The sequence below is a fragment of the Phoenix dactylifera genome, chromosome 10, assembly GCF_051530095.1.
Source record: "Phoenix dactylifera cultivar Ajwa chromosome 10, Ajwa_hap1_PhDact_Kaust_v1.1, whole genome shotgun sequence".
Lineage (NCBI taxonomy): Eukaryota > Viridiplantae > Streptophyta > Magnoliopsida > Arecales > Arecaceae > Phoenix > Phoenix dactylifera.
The window spans coordinates 27,776,531-27,795,449 of record NC_143199.1 but is presented as its reverse complement, the minus strand read 5'-3'; the positions used below and the strand labels follow the sequence as shown (position 1 = coordinate 27,795,449).

The window sequence follows — 18,919 nt, the reverse complement described above, 5'->3', positions numbered from 1 at the left end:
AATGAAGAGAGAAGACCTAACTTGACATAGATAGATGTTGTGAGGAAGGATATAGTAATGATTAAAAGAAAATCTATCATTAAAAGAAGTCCATCACAATAAATATATTGGTAAGAAAATCTATTATTGAGGATAAAGTAACAAAAGATCGGTTGAAATAGTGTGAACATGTACAATGAAGATTCAAAGAGTCTCTAATAAGAAGAGATTCTTTAATTTATATTGAATGTTGCAAGTAAAAGAAAGGAAAAATGTAACATAACATGGATGAATATATGAGAAATAATATGCAAAAACTTGAAAAAATCAAAGATTGCCCTAAATAGAAATACTTAGCAAATGAAGATATATAAAGTTGATCCCAAATACTTAGAACAAAGATCAGATAGTTATGGTTATGGTATTGAACATTAATATATAGATGATATTTTATTAAAAATTTTCTTGAAGCATGAAAAGTAAGTATAATTAGTAATAATATTTACATTTGTCTTCTGTGTCCCTCTAGTTGCATTCCAAAGAAAAAGCGATAAAAAATCTAACAATTATCTCTCTTTAAATTTTTTTATTTTGTTAATGATCCTCTTTCAACAACCAAAAAGCTTTATCCATCACACTTTAATTCCCTAGAAGAATCATGAATTCCAAAAGCCTCAATCTTTTTTGTGAGGGCAAAAAATAGTGATTATGATATTATTCATTTCCATTAAACCTAAAACTTTAATTTTAGTAATACCGAGAAATAATTATAATGATCAGAGAAAGCCTACCATCCATAACACACATAGTTTTCTAGATGGAAGTCAGATGCTTGATTGGCTTTGCAAAAACTAAACATTGTGGTATGGCTGTATTTACACTAAGATGATTCGATTCTTCCATTCCAACAACAACAACAAAAAAAAAAAAGTTAGACACTATGGTCTGTGCATCATGTTTGTTCTTAAGAAAGATATACTCATCAAATTCAAATTCAAAAAAGAAAAAGAGAGTCATGATTGTACTATAATTTGCCATCATCAAGCAAATTATTGTCTCCTTTTGGCATCACCAACCACTACAATTTCCATACTAAAGGGGACGTGTCACAAGAAGCCTATCAAAATCTCGAGCAATATTGTATAAGACAAGTATATATATTTGTTTTCCTTTTTCTTAAAGAACCCATGCCATGCACTAAAACTGCTGCTTTAGTAGTTGAAGAGATCCCATGACATGAAGCAACGAACCTTCACCCGTCATTTTCCGACGCCCACCCCTTCACGCGCCCCGTCACCTTTCTGCGGGTCCGTTTACCGTCTCCAGAACAAAAACCTGGCACGTTCCCATCACACAAAGAGACAACTAGACCACGAAGTTCACCAACCACGTAGAGGCATGCATTAAATGAAGGCAAAATAAATAAAGCACTATTTTGGAGATCTCAACGGTCGTCCTCCTTATTCCCATTCTTTTCTTATTCCGTCCCGTAGCCTTACGCGGAAAAGAGCATCCGATGCCCCGACTCCAGAAGCCCTCCCGGAAGTCCAAACCCAAAGGAAAGGAGAAGATTAACAAAAAAAACCAAAAAGGCAAGCAGGAAAGAAAGAAATAAAGCCACCTTTCAGGTCCCGTTTTAAACTCTATAGCCTCTCTCCTCTTCTTCCAACTCTTCTTCTTCTTGTTAATCTCACTACTAAGAGAAATAAGTCCACTATTCCAGTTAGCTATTCAAAGTAATAGATATCCTGGAATAATTATCGTAACGAGGGAACGTCCCTTTCTTTTAAAGCTCTTAATGTGTGGTAAATATATTTCCTTGGAAGTGGCGATGGAGAAATAGAAATCGACCTCTTTGTATTCTTCTTCCGTGCGGGCTTTTTGCTTCTCTTTTTCGTACTTTTTGGCGCAGATGGGACGGGAGATTTGGGTGAGTTCGACGAGGTAGAAGGTGGGTGATCTTTTTTTGTTCTTTTCCTTTCATTTTGTTTTCCTTTTTCTTTTTTGGTAGCTATTGCTTGAGTTTAGTATTTGAAGTTGAAGTTTTATAGAAGCGGTTTTGGAGTTTTGTGAGGAATTGGAAGCGGATTGGAGATGGGGTTCGTGAGTACGGTGCTCGGTTTCTGCGGATTTAGCGCGGGGTTATCGGCTGGCATCGTGATTGGATACTATCTCTTCATCTACTTCCAGCCCATTGATGTTACGGTACGGTTCTTTTTTATTTGTATATGGTTTTCTTGTTTGGTAATGCTCTGATTGATGTGTTTTTCATTAATTTTTTTTTGTCAGATTTGTTCTTGTTTGTTTACGGGTGTAGTTTTTAAACTCTTTTGTTGAATTTGTGGTAGTTGCTTGCGATGAACAGTCTAGGAAACGAAGAGGATGAATGGAGGTATAGGTTTCTTGAGGTTATTGGATTTCTTGTTTTCATACTTTTCTTTGATTAGCTTGCAAGGTTCGAATTTGGGCTTCAAGAAGAAAGTCAAGTCTTGAATTGGTGTCCATACGAGCATTCTGACAAGAATCTGCCGAGTTAAAGCATCTTAGTTGATCGAACAATGCAAGTCACAAAATTCTGTTGTTTGAAACGAAAAAAAAAATCACAAGCTCAATACATCACATATACTTGAATTAGAAAAATGAGCCTGGACATCTTAGATCACTGTGAGTGGCAAAAAGCATTATATTTTTTAAAAGAAACATGTCCTTGAAAGTTTTAGGTTTTCTGTCATTGTTATAACCGGGAATAATAAGGAGATTGCATCATCATACCCTGCTTGTCTCTACTGACAATATGTTAAAGGAGCTGGCTTGCTCGGACGGCCATTGCTGCCAGAGTTAATGTGGTTGATCCAATTATTGTACATGGTACCGAGGAAGATAAGCAAGAGCACTGTTATTTTACCCACATATTTTTTTTTACATATAATTTTCTGTAAACAATGTTTTTAGATAAGGGGCAGAATATTAGTTCACAAAGAGGTAGAATATTGGGCTTATCCAGATTTGGCTGAATTGAAATATAAGGGCATACTAATGGACTGTTCCAGATTTGTGAAAGTGAATAGTGGATTGGATCATATAAATGTCTAAGGAGACATTATAAATAAGTTATGGATTACAAACCAGTAGGTCTAGGAGATGTGTTGGAAGAGTTGTATGTGTACTATTGATTACATAAACCATAGTCTAAGACTCTAAGAACAAGATGAATGGCTGAGATGCTATAATCTTAGTTCAATGGTCATTCATGCATGTTGACAGAAATTTATTGGTGCTCTTGTGCTAGTTATTATAGTACATGTGCAAATGCATGTGCTCATTGAAGTTATTAGACATAAAATATTCTAACTAAATTCAAAATCTATAATTGTAAATAATCCTATGATTGTCAATAAACCAAGAAAAAGCATAATTCTATGATATAGTAATCTAACCAGGTTGCACTTTGTTTTTAATAAAATAGAAAGTTTTTATCCTTTATTTTTGATGCTGATTAAGTCATATTTGACGAGCAAAATGCGTAATCACAATACAATATTATTGCGAAAATGACCATCCAAACACCAACTCTACCTAACTCTGATGTTTTCAATCCCAACATAGTCAAGTTGTCTCGGAACAATTTATATCCAAATCTTCATCTACCCTTTAAATTTGGACCTTGCTTAAATCATGTTTGGTTGAAAGTTGTAAGACCTACTGTAAACTTTTGTATCAACTTTTAGGCTAAGACTTAAACACAACAGACATGCAATATAAAATTAGACCGAGCTTTTCTAACCCAATAAAAATGCACTATTCTAACCTGACAATGACCAGACAAACCTGAACTCGAAGATAGGATCACATTTAGAGGGAAAAGAGAAAAAAAAAAGAGAGAGCTTGGCAGAGAAGTGGGAACAATAATTCATGGATTATGGATAGGCAGGCTACTTTGTACAAGCCAGGGAGAACTATATATCCTATGAATTACGAACTCGTTCATATTCTGGGGAGGTGTTCTGAAATCTTAAGGTTTACGAAATCTGTTTGTAGGATAAGACAGTGTGGTTCAATTTCTAAAACAAGATCCTAAAAAATGGAAAAGTTTACATCTATTTAAGGGAATTGGTAATTCACCAACTTGCCTTCTGAATTAACAGAAAATTTTGAAAGTTGTGGTAACAACAGGGGATTTTGTATGACTCTCATAGTTTGTCTATCCATACCAGACTATTAGTTGCCATTGGATTTGGTGGTGGATCGCGATCTCCAGGCTGCCTCTAATTAAACTATTTTTTAGATCCTTAATTATCAAACTTCTGTTGGATCATATTTGCATAAGAAAGTCCATAAATTATAAGAATAATGATCACTCTTTAGTAGTGGCTATTCAAATTGCAATAGCTACTTTTTGAAATTTGACTGGGTTTTCCTTGAATAAATCAGAGGTGAAATACTCTTATGGTCACGTATAATGCTGTATGTTGATTATTTTTCTTGTTTTAAAATTCAAGGAACCTCTACTGGCTGCTCGCTATAGGATTTTTAGAGCTGCTGCAAGGATGATTTTGCCACCAAATGGACAAAGATAACTGAGTTGCTTATTACTGATTCAGGATTTTCACACAACTACTGAAAAAATGATTGGATTCAAATAAATTTGGTGAACCAACGAAAATGTTATATTATGCACATATTTTAAACAATAATGCAGAAGAAACTATGAGTATTGTAAATGATATGCCACATCTGGCACAGTATATGCTACCAAATGTCCATTTCAATCTTATGATGAAATATACCTCATCATCTAAGATATAACAAATATTTTATTTATACCAAGAAAACCAACTTCTTGGAATTTTCCGAATAAAACACTATATTTCTTCAATCTTCAGTCTGCTTTTTAAATTATTGCTCATGTCTGAACACCTTAGCAAAAAACATAATACCATTCAATGTAAGGAATGGAGTGGCACAATGGTAGGAGATATGGATAATGCCAACGTCGCCATGAATGCTTATCTTTTTTATAGAAATATGTTGGTGAAGATTGCCATCTGAATGAAGTTCACCTTTAGCAACTGTATTTATTATCTGAAAGCTTCATATGCTAGATGTGAATTGGAGGATGAGGATGTAGAACACATGATATGGGGTTGTAGTAGATCAAGGGTAATACATGTGAAGTTCGATAGATTTGGAGGGGATGTAGATTCTGATATTTGCTGGAAATAATTGGCCATTATGACTAAATGTGAATTGAGAAATTTTACTTCTATGACTTTGGTTGTTGGAACATTTTGAAGGGGAGAAATGATGCTGCTTTTTAGCCACAACAAAGAGACATATTCAAGGTTGTATGGCAAAATTGTTAATCATACAAAGGGCTGCCTTTAGACAATATGCAGTCTTAGCAAAAGGCAGCAGATGTCAGAAGGTAGTTAATGGAACCATCTGCCCCCACCTTATATTAAGACAAACTTGATGCCTCTTTGGCACAGCAGCTTCAACAACTGGGATTGGGTTTATTCGTTGAAATGACAAGGGCTGCCAAGGACCAATGATATTGTTACTCCTGAGTTGATGGTTTTCAGAACTAGGATTGAATGGAGAACATGGGAAGGATGTTCTAAACTATGGTTGGAGTTAGATGCCAAGATTTTCTAAATTCCATACTAGCAGCTTTGGATAGCCTGGAACATTTCCATTGATACAAAAATGAGATGCTGCCCCAATATGATGATGTCTAGATTCTGCATGTTCATAGGGAGGACTGATTGGTTGGCTATCAAGAATGAACTCGGCAGGGAAGCTTGCAGTGGGAAGGATGTTCGCCACTGTGTACAGGTTCAGCAGGGATGCTTGCAGAGGGATGGATGTTAGCCTCTTGAATTTTTTATCGCTTGTACAAACAGATCTTGGAGGAGGTAACCCCAGAAAATGCAAACAAGTAGACCGCTTTGTACAGTAAATCTGAATTACCAAAAAAACAAAAAAATAAAAACATAAATGTAAATCATCACTATAAGACAGATTCCCCATTTAGAAGACATGAAATATATATTCCACTGATAGAGGATCCAGGCTCAAATCCTATTGAAGATTTTCATCTATACATCTATCTGTTATCTATTTAAACAGTCTGTCATGTGTTGTGCAATCTATGTCTTGCATATTTATATCTTCATCATATATGTCTTTGTGTATGTATGTATAACATATAGGAGGATAAGCATGAAGAAAATCTTTTTAGCTTTCATTCTAAGTAGAATTCTTTAAGTTGTAGTTATTTACTAGGATTTCTTCTTCCTTAGATTATGCAAGGAGTATGTCTTCTTTCTTGCAGTAGCTTGTATCTTCCATCGATTATTAATTTTTAGAAGTTTTTTTACATTGCATGCTTCTCTCTCTCTCTCTCTCTTCACATTTTTTCACTAGTATCAATATCATTTTGTACTCATTAATTTTTTTTCTTTGCATGACCAGTATGTAAAACATATAGGAGGATAAGAATGAAGAAAATCTTTTTATCTTTCATTCTTAGTAGATTCTTTTAGTTGTAGTTATTTACTAGGATTTCCTCTTCCTTAGGTTATGCAAGGAGTATGTCTTCTTTCTTGCAGTTGCTTGTATCTTCCATCGTTTATTAATTTTTTGAAGTTTCTTTACATTGCATGCTGTTCTCTCTCTCTCTCTCTCTCTCTCTCTCTCTCTCTCTCTCCGCATTTTTTCATTAGCATCAATGGCATTTTATACTCATTATTTTTTTTTTTTGCATGATAAGGATCCTAAAATTCGTCCACTTGTTGAACATGATTCAAAATCTTTGGAACGTATGCTTCCTGAGATTCCTTTATGGGTCAAAAATCCTGACTATGATCGGGTATGTGTGTGTTGATTGAATGCTATGATTGTAATTTTAATTTTGCTACTTCTTAATTATCTTGTTTTCCTCTCTTTGAAGGTTGATTGGCTAAACAAGTTTCTAGAATCAATGTGGCCTTATCTGGATAAGGTGTGTTCTGTTGCAAGTCCCACCAAATATTTTGAACTTACAAAATATCTGGTTGCGGCTTTGTTCTATTCAATGCTAATATATGTTGCTCCCTTTCTAGGCAATCTGCAGAATGGTAAAGGAAATTGCGAAGCCAATAATTGCTGAGAACATTCGAAAGTATAAAATTGGCTCTGTTGAATTTGAAACGTTTACCCTAGGTTCCCTACCACCAACTTTACAAGGTTAGTTTTTTATAGATCTTACCTATGCTTTTGTACTTATGCATTGAAGTGCAGACAAATATTTTACCTGTGAAATAATTCTTATTTTCATATAAAAATTGCAATAGCATTGCTATTTCCTTGATCATTTGGGAAGTGGGTGAGTAATGTCGATAATGAGAAAAGGAAATACAAGGGCATGCCAAATCTGTTGTGTAGGACCAAACAAGAGAAGCTGGTAGCTTAGTTTCATCTATTTTAATAATCATATCATGCCCTGACAAGAGCGAGAATATCTTTTAATGTCTTACCATCCATCTGGGCTGTATTATTGAGTTAAGCCATTAGAATGTCAATATCACCTTCCCATGCAGTATGTGGAATAGTGAATTTCTTTGAAATTTTAGGCAATCTCCTAGATATGGGAATGTTCCATCCAAATTCAATATTTAAATATCCAGTTAGAAAACTTCTAGGTTCCACTTTCTTTGTCCGGTGAGACTCTCAAACAGCTTTATCCTTCTAGAATCTATCAAGCTCTGTCAGATGAATGTGTTTGAAATTCTACATTGATGATCACATAGCATCATTGAAAATGCTCTCATATACCATACCTCTCTAACATCTTATACTGAAAATATCTTGGCCTTGTTCATTCATATAACTCATGCCCTATTTATGACAACATGATTTAATAACTTTCCACGATCTGTTTTATGAGCTATCTACTTGATTCTTTCTAGTAGGGCCCTATATAAGGAGGTATGGTATGGGTTTTAGATTAAGATTGTTTAGAGAAACCTAAGGCGCATTTAAATTGTATTGAAGATTATTCTATCAGAGGTAGCAGATCTTTGAGGGTAATCGGATATAGATGACTGGTTAATTGGATACAGATGAATAGGAAATTGACCTAGTTTCCTAAGATATGAAACCACTTCTAAGTTTTTTATCAAAATATGCAATAAATTCTAATATTTTCTTTTATTTTTGGTTAAGCCTCAAAGCTGCCACTATTAAGCCCTAGTCTTGCCTTAGTTTTTATGAACTCTAGTTTCTTCATTCCATGCTTCAACAAGAAGTTTTGATTTATTGTACACACCTGAACAATAATCCCCATGTCCTTTACATTTTCTCTATTTTATTTGATTATAGCTTTTGTCACATATGGTATATTAGTTTGGTATGAAGTTAGTTGATCCTCGAGCATTTACTTACCTGAACAATAATCCTGGAGTGCCTTATATTTCCTCTATTTTATTGAACTATATTTTCTGTACCACCTTCACTATATCAGTTAGCTACTAGGTTAATTGATCCTTGGACAATTATTGCCATTTATGAACAGTTTGTAGAGAAACAGGCAAGCTGAGCAAAGGGAAAGGAAACAACAACTACCCAAATTACTAGGTTTTGTTTGTCTTAATTAGTGCATACTTCAGGAAATAGAAAAAAAATGCTTGCATATGTTCTCTTGTTCTTGTGATTTAAAATGAAACAAGATGACGAAGGAGGTCAGACTCTTAGGGGGGCTGAGACTCAAAAGATTACTTTTTAAAAGTCTGCAATTATTTGACAACTTAAGTGTTGGAAATTTAAATGATCTATGTATATAGCATAAAGCATTGTTTATACACACGTCTTCTTTTTATGTTCATATACCAAATATGCATATCTTTTTTGTGTGAGAGGCGAGAAGCTATGGTTTAATTCCATGGTTATGGATGGATTGCTAACTGTATATATGAACTTGAAGGTTTATTATAGTAGACTTTGTTTGGATTAGCTTGTGGATGCTTTGTGTCATTGATTCCCTATTCATGGCCAAGTCCTCAAAGGTGGAGTTTCTTGAAATCTTTAATCACTACTTTCCATTGAAGTCTTCTTTGGTCTACCTCCTCTTCAGAGTTTCTTTGACCATAGTTGAGTACATTCCTTACTAGGCAATCTTTGGCATAGTGAGTATAAGCAAATTGTGTCAAAAGTTTTTTTGTCACAACATTGAAGAGTTTGGGAGCCTATTGAACCCATACTGCCTAGATCTTTAGCATACCACTCATTTCCTAGCCATGTGGCAGATTGGACATGGATATGGTGCTAGGGTATCAGATAAGTTCTTGATGTAATTTTAACTTAATCATTCCTAGCTGTCATAATTGTTATGCTCATCAAGTCATATTATCCATATCTGCCCCTTTCAATGAATGTTTTGACCTTCGTAGTAGAGTCAATTTCATTATTGTTCTAAAATACTCATTTGCATACTAATATTTGCATTTTCATGTGTAATATTATCAGCATACTACTTCATCAACAAATGACATGAAACAAAGAGTCACCTATACATACATACATATATACATATATATTATGTATGTATATATTTGTATATATATGTATATGTATGTATATATATATGTGTGTGTGTGTGTGTATGTATATATGTGTGCATATATGTATGTATGTATATATATATATGTAAACACATATGTGCATATATATATAGCAATACATGCATGCAAGAAGTATAAAACTGTACATAATGAGAACTTGCAATTAAGTAGTTGAGCAGTTAATCCACTTGCCATTGCTTCTTGATTAATGTCTAACATTAGCGTTATGCATATGTGATCTTTCCTTGTATCCAACAAATAAGTTATGCTTCTTTCTCCATTTTAGTAATTAAGACCTATTGAAGAAGTATAAAACTGTAAATAATGAGAGCTTGCAATTAAGTAGTTGAGCAGTTAATCCACTTGCCATTGCTTCTTGATATATGTCTAACATTAGCATTATGAGTATTTGATCTTTCCTTGTATCCAACAAATAAGTCATGTTGATACACAGGCAGATTCTCTTTTTCCTTTTTATGTAATCATGACCTTGTCAGAAGGTTTATGGAACTGACAATTTATTTCATTATAGTCTATACTCATTGGCATGCCAACTACTATTTAAACATATCAAGGTTCTCTGTTATCTACTTCCTTAACTGTATAAATCAACTCTCACTCTTCTATGCAACCATAGTTCTGCCATTAAATAAGAGTTCCATGGAATGAATTCAAAATGATATGACATAAGTTGTTCAATGGAATCACATTGTCTAAGAAGTTGCAGATTAAGAAACCTCATCAGTGCAATTGGAAAGGCTGATTGCACGACCATTTTGGCAATTTGATGAGGAAAGCGAGTTTGGGGATATTTAGAGTTAGTAAACAATGCATGCTTTTTTTTATTGTTTGGATTTATTTTCAGAGATGTATCTTAGTATGATCAGCTATCTGTTGTTTTTTATAAAAGAAATGTGTGACTATGTAATTAATCTTTTTATGTTTAGTGGCATGTTAGTCCATGAGCTTGGGTAATATTATAAAAGTTTTTTTGTAGGAAGTAGTCAGAGGATGTCCTTGTTTGATAATGTATTGCAAGGATGTGCAATGCACACAGAGGCAAATGAACATCGGCATTCAACGGGTTGCTTCCAAGCAGCTGTGTTTGAAGCATGTATATGCATGTGCACTAGGAGTGATACATTTTGTTTAGATTATCAATAGTTACGGAAAGATTGTTCTCTCTTTTTTCCAAGATTTGTCTCAATGGTCAAGGTGCCTATTCTTTAAACTGTAAGTCATGATTTCTAGGTTCCTGTGGCAATAATGAGACCACCATATAGCTTGGCTCTTTGATAGGCTGCAATTGGTCATGGTCCAAACAATGTCAAGCACAACTTGGGCCCAAACCAGTTTCTTTTTGGGTTTATGATTTTTGACCCATACCTAATCCATTTTTTGTCTAGGTCAGCTCAAATCTGGTTCATGGAAACTATTTTAGACTTATCAGGTCAATTGGGCCAGATTAGGTGAAGCATGACCAAACCCAACTCAATGCATCTGGGACCAAGTTGGGTTGGGTTTAAGTTTGCTTCCAATACAAGATAAAAAAGAAGTATATTATTCATTCTATGTCTAGATTCTAGAACTAATTAATAAATGGGGTTAATTAGTGGAAAGAAGTAGGAAAAGATGTTGCTGAGGAATGGGATGTGGCCACCAATGTCATCAATAATAATGTATTTCAAATGGTATGCTGTACCGGTCGGTACCAGACGTACCGTATCCGTACCGATGGATATCGGTATTGGTATGCCAATGTCGATACGCCTGACGTACCACATACCGTACCGTACCGACACTCGATACGCCTATACTAGTGTGGTATCGGTACGGGGTTCGGTACCGGTACGGCAAAATTCAACCTTGATGAGTCTTCAACCTAAAAATAGATAGCCTTAATACCCAATCTAAAAATCTAAACATGGCAACAAAGTGAGCTATAACTGATAGGCCATGGGTTTTTTGTTGAATTAGAAGCTGGGTCTGGTTGGATCATCTAATGTCTGAGTTGTTCTGGACTTGGTTGGTCCATGTTCGAGCCAGGTTAGGTAGCAAAGATTATAACCCAATCCTAATCTGGTTTTTCAAACAAGTCATAATTTAGACCCAGACCTGACTTGCTAGTTTAAAAAATTGATCAGGCTGTGCTTAACCGGGTTGACCCGACCCATTTGCAAGCCTAGTCTTTGATTATCAAGAGGATTTAGAAGCTTGTATAGTTGCTAAAGGATTTCTAAAGTATGGCACTAACCATGCAAATACTTTTGTCTCTGCAGCGTAGACGTCTACCACATATATTTTTACGTAGTCGAGGCGGTTCATGATTGGTTTCTTGATTAAATGGATATGAGGAATGCCTTTCTTTCAGGCAATCTTAGGACCCTTGCTTGACATTCTTCATTCTCCTCAAACTAATTACGACCTTAGCTAAAGCTACTTGTAAGCCTAAAAGGACTTGTCCTTAGTTGTATCATTTCTGTTGCAATTGTCGAAGGCATGTTCTACTGAAAGCTGTCATAATTATGCACGGCACACATGGTGTTATTATCATGAGTTATAGCTTATCAATGGTATAAACTTTCCTAGTCGTGGCACCTCCATCATTACCCATTAGATGTAGTGCCATCCAACTTAAGCTTGCGATGAAGAACCAGAGGCCTATAGCTACTTCTTAGGTTGCAAGGTTGCTCTCTTTACATAGGTTGCGTTCTTCTAGTAATAATACATTGATAATGCTTTACTAAGAAAATTTCTCTATCTTAGCAAGAGGAGTCCTACCAAGTTCAAGAAGGTGGGAGCAGCTTTATAGCATTCTGCTTTAGGTTATCACCGTAATAGTAAATGTTTCTTTATTATGACTGCTACTTTCCACTGCATGCATCTCATTTACCAGGTGGGAGAGGTAGTATATCATTCTTCAAAATAAAGTAAATCCCTTGTAAGATTCAGTAGCTACAATAAAGTCAGTCATTATATTTCATTTTGTTATGTTTTGAGCATTCATAACACTTTTTACATTTGGAAAAAATGATTGTCTGTAACTCCATATTAAGTTACTGTTAAGTTTCTTGTTGTGAAGTTACATATGTTTTTGAATAATTACAAAAACCTTCCTGAGATCAGGGGTAAATTACATTTACACCCAATAGTATAAAAAATCTACGCCTACCTTTTGAAGTTTGTTTTTATCCAATACTTTAGACCATAACTTAACAAAACGTTAATCAAACTGTTAACTTTTAATGAGACCCAAGTACCACATCAGAAAATTTTAAAATGACCAAAATAACCTTACAATCCCTCCAAGGTTTATGCTTATTACACTTACACCTAATATTTTATAAAACCTACAGTTACCCCCAGTTAAATTGACAGCATTAGTAAAGCCATTTATCTATTATAAAAAGTCAAAGTTATCTCTATAAGAAAATAAGGCTCTTCTTTCACTTTTCCGACTTTCCAATCTCTTCGAAGTCTTTCGTCTTTAAGAGTCCTCTTCTCTTCGAGATTCAATCGCTAGAGTTTCTTTCTCGTCTCGCCACCCCATCATGAGCGTCCCTTCCCAACAAGTGACCGACAACAACTTTCCTTTCCAATCAGCATCCGATGACGAGCATCCTTAATTTCTGACCAGCATTCGGCAACGAGCATTCTTTCTAATCAGATCTTATTCTTGTTCCCTGCCCACCATGTCGTAGAGATCAAAGATGTCAGTATATCATTTGCCGATTCCGAGTTCTACTTGTCTAATACCATAGATATGATTTCTTAACATTGTCATTGTGGATGAGGATTCCTATGTCGACATATAAAATTATGATAGCTTTGGCAGCCTATCATCAAAAAATCAGTACGTGCGTAAAAACTCTTCTTTTTGGAGGGTGCATCAGTTGCGGTCCACTTGCAGCAGAAAATTTTAGAAGCATCTACTTGCCTGAGAGATCTAGATTGCTTTTTTCTTGGCACATAGCTTTTTCTGATGATTCATCAAGATTAAGCTCCAGACCCATGACGCCTCACGGCTGTTTTCCTCCGTAGGTGGATGTTATATCACTTAAGGCTACTTTGGTCATTTTCTAATTTTTTTTTGATGTGGCATTTAGGTCCAATTTAACTTAATGATTTGGCTAACATTCTGTTAAGTTATAGGTTTAAGTGTTGGCTAAAAATAAATCTCAGAGGGATAAGCATAGGTTTTTCAAACTATTGGATATAAGTATATTTTATCCCTAATCTCAGTTTTTTTTTGTAATTTACTCATCACTCATGGGCAATTTTGACATTTCATATGAGATAAACAGATTCACTAACGCTGTTAATTTAACTAGGTGTAAGTGTATGTTTTACAAACTATTGGGTGTAAGTATAATAAATGTAAACCTCAAAGGGGCTTTTGTAATTTACTGTCTTTTTCTTTCTTTTTTCTTCTGTGATTCTAGGAACTTATATCACTATTGTGCTTGCTCCCTTCATTGTTATTTTGCATCTAAGTTTCATCACAAGTCTTTTGATACACCAGCCATCTCTACACTGCATTACTCTAGACCTACCCTTGTTTCATGTATCTTAATTTTAGCATGTTTATTATTAGATACCTATTATGCTATGTATTATAATTTGTTGTGTCCGCATCAGGAATAAAAGTGTACATTACAGAGGAGAAGGAATTGACTGTGGAACCATCACTGAAATGGGCTGGAAACACTAATGTCACTGTTCTGGTTAAAGCATTTGGCTTAAAAGTAACTATGCAGGTTATTAGCGTGCTCTTTTTTTCAATACGAAAGTAGAATCTGATACTTGTGTTCAAACAACTTTGCATTTAAGAGCAGATGCTAAATCTATTTCTTATTTGTTTCATTTTGAGATTTTAGTTGGTTGATTTGCAAGTCTTTGCTTCACCACGTATAACTTTAAAGCCATTGGTCCCTAGTTTTCCTTGTTTTGCAAAAATCCATGTGTCTCTCATGGAGAAGGTATGTGAGAATGAGGAAATTAACTTTTTGTGCATTTTATACAATCTATCCCTTATGTTATTTCTGTTCAATTATATGAGGCTTTTTAACTACTGTTTCTGTTTTGCAGCCACATGTTGACTTTGGACTAAAACTTATTGGAGCAGATCTTATGGCAATTCCTGGCCTTTACAGATTTGTCCAGGTATTTTTTTTATGACCCTTGTCATGTTTTCACTCTGCATTTGATACTCTTTAGTTTTTTGAATCATTATAGTTCGGTGAACTTAATATGTTAAGTTTGTAAAAGTAAGATATTTTGACAAAGCTACAAAATTTATACGAGTGCTTAAGCTGGTGCACATTAAGACTTGGTCCTTTGTGCTGTATTGTAATTGGTTTGTCATTTTTACACAACCTGAATAAGTTTTGTTATTTTTGTTTTTAAGGAATTTTATGTTATGCTGTTCTTGTTCATTTAGTAGTAAAGTATGTTCTGCACTGACCTATATAAGTTCGAAATTCTCGGTTTTGGAAGTGGATATTTAATCATTTCAAAATAGCAAGTATTAGTATCCAGTGAAGAATCTTTCACCTTGTTCTATATGCCTATGCAGCCTATCTTTATGAGAATTGACATTGTGCTGAGGACTGAATTTTTATTTCTTCTCTGTGACAAGTGATGGTGGGTTGCCAATGTCAAAATTCTTCTTGTTTATGTGTTTTAAGATGTAGTTGGTGCATATGAGGGAAGGTTCGTGAACTAAGATGTGGAAATTAAGGTTGTTATAAATTTTTTAAATTCAAAGCTTGATGGCAGGAACTTCTTGCTAAAACTGTTATTTATTCTGTTGGGTTATTGATTTGCTTGGGTTATAAGGAGCATTATTGGGAACTGAGCACCATAATTTTCTGATATTGTATAATAGGTATTTCATTCAATTATTCATTTAACATTACCAGGAAATTACTTTTTTTGTAAGTTTCTTTGTGGTTCCATGTGCAGGAGACGATCAAGAACCAAGTTGCAAATATGTTTATGTGGCCTAGAAGATTGGAAGTACCAATTATGGACCCTTCAAAGTAATTTACTACATGTTATTTGTAACTAATGAGAACTCTACCCAGAAAAAGAGAGTCATAGAGAGAGAGATGTCCATCCCGACAACTGCGACTAATTAGTCCTTGATACATCTTGCAGAGCTGAAAAGAAGCCCGTTGGAATTCTACATGTGAAGGTTGTCAGGGCTCATAATCTGCGAAAAAAAGATATCCTGGGTAAATCAGACCCCTATGTGAAACTTAGGCTTACAGAAGAAAAGCTTCCATCAAAGAAAACTTCAGTGAAACACGGTAACCTTAATCCAGTATGGAATGAAGAATTCAAGTTGGTTGTCAAAGATCCAGAAACACAAGCTTTGGAGCTTACTGTTTATGACTGGGAACAGGCATGCCTTGTTTCTTAACAAGTTCCTTTCTTTTATGCTTCTCCCTTTCTAAATATTCTGCTGCATTCTCTGTTTTATACCTCATTCAATGCTATAAAGCATATACACTTTTATAGGTCGGGAAACATGACAAAATGGGCATGAATGTTATTCGGTTAAAGGAGCTTACCCCAGATGAACCAAAATCTTTGACACTTGACTTGCTTAAAAAAATGGATCCTGATGATGTTCAAAATGAGAAGTTACGTGGACAGATTGTTTTGGAAGTGACATACAAGCCCTTTAGGGAGGTGGATCTACCAAAAGATATCAATGGGGATGTTGTAGGAAAGGCACCTGTCGGTACTCCAGCTGGTGGCGGTTTGCTTGTTGTTGTGGTTCATGAAGCTAAAGATGTTGAGGGAAAGCACCATACAAACCCTTATGTGCAGATCATGTTTAGAGGAGAGAAGAGGAAGACTAAGGTATCACTAGTCATGTTTATATAGTTAGCTATGGATTTCTGAGTTCTTAGTTGACATTTCTTTAATGATTATTTATCTAATAAAGAGATGTCTCCTGATCTATTAACACAGCACATAAAGAAAAACAGACATCCACGATGGGAAGAGGAGTTTCAGTTTGTATGCGACGAGCCACCAATTCATGATAAAATACATGTAGAGGTACTAAGTAGGCCACCAAGCATTAGCATACACTCCAAGGTACCAACTGTGTGACCTATCATTTTAGCATAGTTGATAATTTTGTAAATTTTAACATGAAATGAAGAATGCAATGCTTCGTTTATTCTTGTAGTAGTTGTATAAATGGTGTAATTCTCAGACTGACCATGCTGCAAGTTTAATATGCTCCCTTTAATAGCTGTGCTCGTCTGCATCATAATTTTTGAAATATGGACTTGCACCACAAGTCCACAACTGATAAGTTAGCTGCATCTACTTAGTGACCATGACCAGGGAGGGACATGCACCTTTTGAGTTATTCCTCTCTCTTTCTCTCTCTCTCCTCTCTCCTCTCTCCCTCTCTCTCTTTCTCTCTCTCTGTGTTGGTCCTGCAAAAAAAAGGGCTGTGCATACTTTTCCTGCCTGACAAGTTTTATAATCATTCCATGTGCTTGTCCGATATATTGCATGCTGCCAGCACTAGCAAGTGGTATAAAGACCAATGGTTCGCTGGAGCATTGTTGAATAAAAAGAGCATTTATATTATCATTTATATATTTCTTTTCCACTTCTAGTTGCCAGCTAGTGTCCATGGAACATCCAACAGAAGACTGTAAGGTGTATATATAAGAAAAGAGATACAAGAGGCATTTTCTATTTTACTTTCATTATTATCATTAACTGCTGTTATTGATATAAAATAGGTACTAGTTCCCTTATTTATTTGTGAATGTGCTGAACCATACTATTGGTGTAGTTATTGTCACAATACTTGTTGGTTTTGCTGATTGGTAGAACTGTTGCGACATTTTTTTTCCTTAACATGCTGTCTTTTTTCTTCAAATGTTCTTTCTTATGCTGCTTGGTGTTTCCAATTGTTCACTGTCTGATATAAATCTTTATTATTCAGGAACATTTGGGTTATGTCATTATTACCCTTGACGATGTTGTGACCAACAGGCGAATCAATGAAAAATATCATCTCATTGACTCCAAATATGGTCTGATTCAAATTGAATTACAGTGGAGAACTTCATAAAGTTTCACTGAGGGAGAATTTTAAGCACTGATGTCCTATATCCAGAAAATATGAGAGCACATTTCTGCTTGTGTACATTACATGGTATAATATTTGGAAGATGAAATCCTGTAGATATTGAACTACAGAATCTCCTTTTTACCCATTTTTTCTTAGATTTATTGTGTTTGTGGATATAGATTTTTCTGATTAATAAATTCAAATTTATACAAGTCCATGCTTAATGGATTTTTCTGTGTGACTAATCACTTTATGGAGTGAAACTGCTCTATCAACAGTTACCTGACTGGGTGAGAGATGGAATGCCTTTTTTTTTTTGTGGTAACAGTAAGTTGCTGGACTACTGAAAACGAAGTACCCATAGCATCAGCAAGTAGAAGCTGAGCTAAGGGAGGAGCGAAGTCAGACAGTCCAACAAATGTCCTCCCAAGGTGGGTGGCCACTTGATTAGCCTCATAATGTACATGTCTACTATCAAACTTTAAAGATAGTTGATCGAATCAATCTCATACTCCTCAAAACAAGGAATTGAGTCGTCTCCAAAACATATATTCATGAGGCAGCCACCATTGAGTCACCTTAACATATGATTCTTTCTGCCTCAGCAGCTGCATTGCTGCCCTTATCCCATACTGGGAGAGATGGGATGCTTTGTTAGCTGCTGCTTGTAATGTTTTTCCAGCTTCTTTTGACCCAACTAGGGGCTTGGGGTTAGAAAATGAAAAATCCTCTCAAGTGAAATCTACTTCCATGACTCGAGATGTCTGTAGTGGAGCTGTTATGGGAATTGCTTTGGAATTCTTACTGCCGGAAATTTAAGGCAGGTTGCCCCATTGTTGGAAGACAGACAGAGAGAGAGAACTACTGTACTGAGTGCCACTGATTTTTCCTTTAAATAAATTCTTTTAAACCAGATAATTTTCAAGTTTTGGAGCTCTCCTTTCTGTACTGTACCTTGTTTATTTCCTTCATGTGCATTCATCATGAGCTACCCCTGATCCCTTTGTTTTATTCATGAATAATATGTGAGGTTTCGTCTCTTCAGCCTGTTGGCATATTGTGGCCAAGGAACATTCTTGCTGCTACAGGAGAGCCTTCACCATGCCTGAACCAGGAATGTAGAATTTCATATCTAATGAGTTGTGTGTTATGGTTAATTCCATATGCCTTTCTACCTTCTTACTAATTTTTATCTTGTTTTTATCATGCTTTTATCTTGTATTGAATTATT

The 18,919-nt window shown here is 35.2% G+C and overlaps 1 protein-coding gene across 4 annotated transcripts; it reads left to right on the top strand.

Moving 5' to 3' along the window:
• Positions 1-1,432: 1,432 nt before the first annotated feature.
• LOC103720604 (synaptotagmin-2-like) lies at positions 1,433-17,901 on the top strand. Of its 4 annotated transcripts, XM_017846054.5 has the most exons (13): positions 1,433-1,930; positions 2,031-2,184; positions 6,752-6,850; positions 6,932-6,982; positions 7,083-7,206; positions 14,217-14,335; positions 14,456-14,557; positions 14,667-14,741; positions 15,543-15,619; positions 15,738-15,984; positions 16,101-16,448; positions 16,560-16,688; positions 17,560-17,901. In XM_017846054.5, the coding sequence occupies exons 2-13, from the start codon at positions 2,074-2,076 to the stop codon at positions 17,686-17,688; spliced, it is 1,611 nt and encodes a 536-aa protein (XP_017701543.1). In that variant the 5' UTR covers positions 1,433-1,930; positions 2,031-2,073; the 3' UTR covers positions 17,689-17,901. The 4 variants fall into 4 exon arrangements, with proteins under 4 accessions (XP_017701543.1, XP_089781993.1, XP_088561903.1 ...); XM_089925867.1 differs by lacking the exon at positions 6,752-6,850 and having other exon boundaries at positions 1,804-1,930; XM_088705777.2 differs by lacking the exon at positions 14,456-14,557 and having other exon boundaries at positions 1,804-1,930.
• Positions 17,902-18,919: the final 1,018 nt, after the last annotated feature.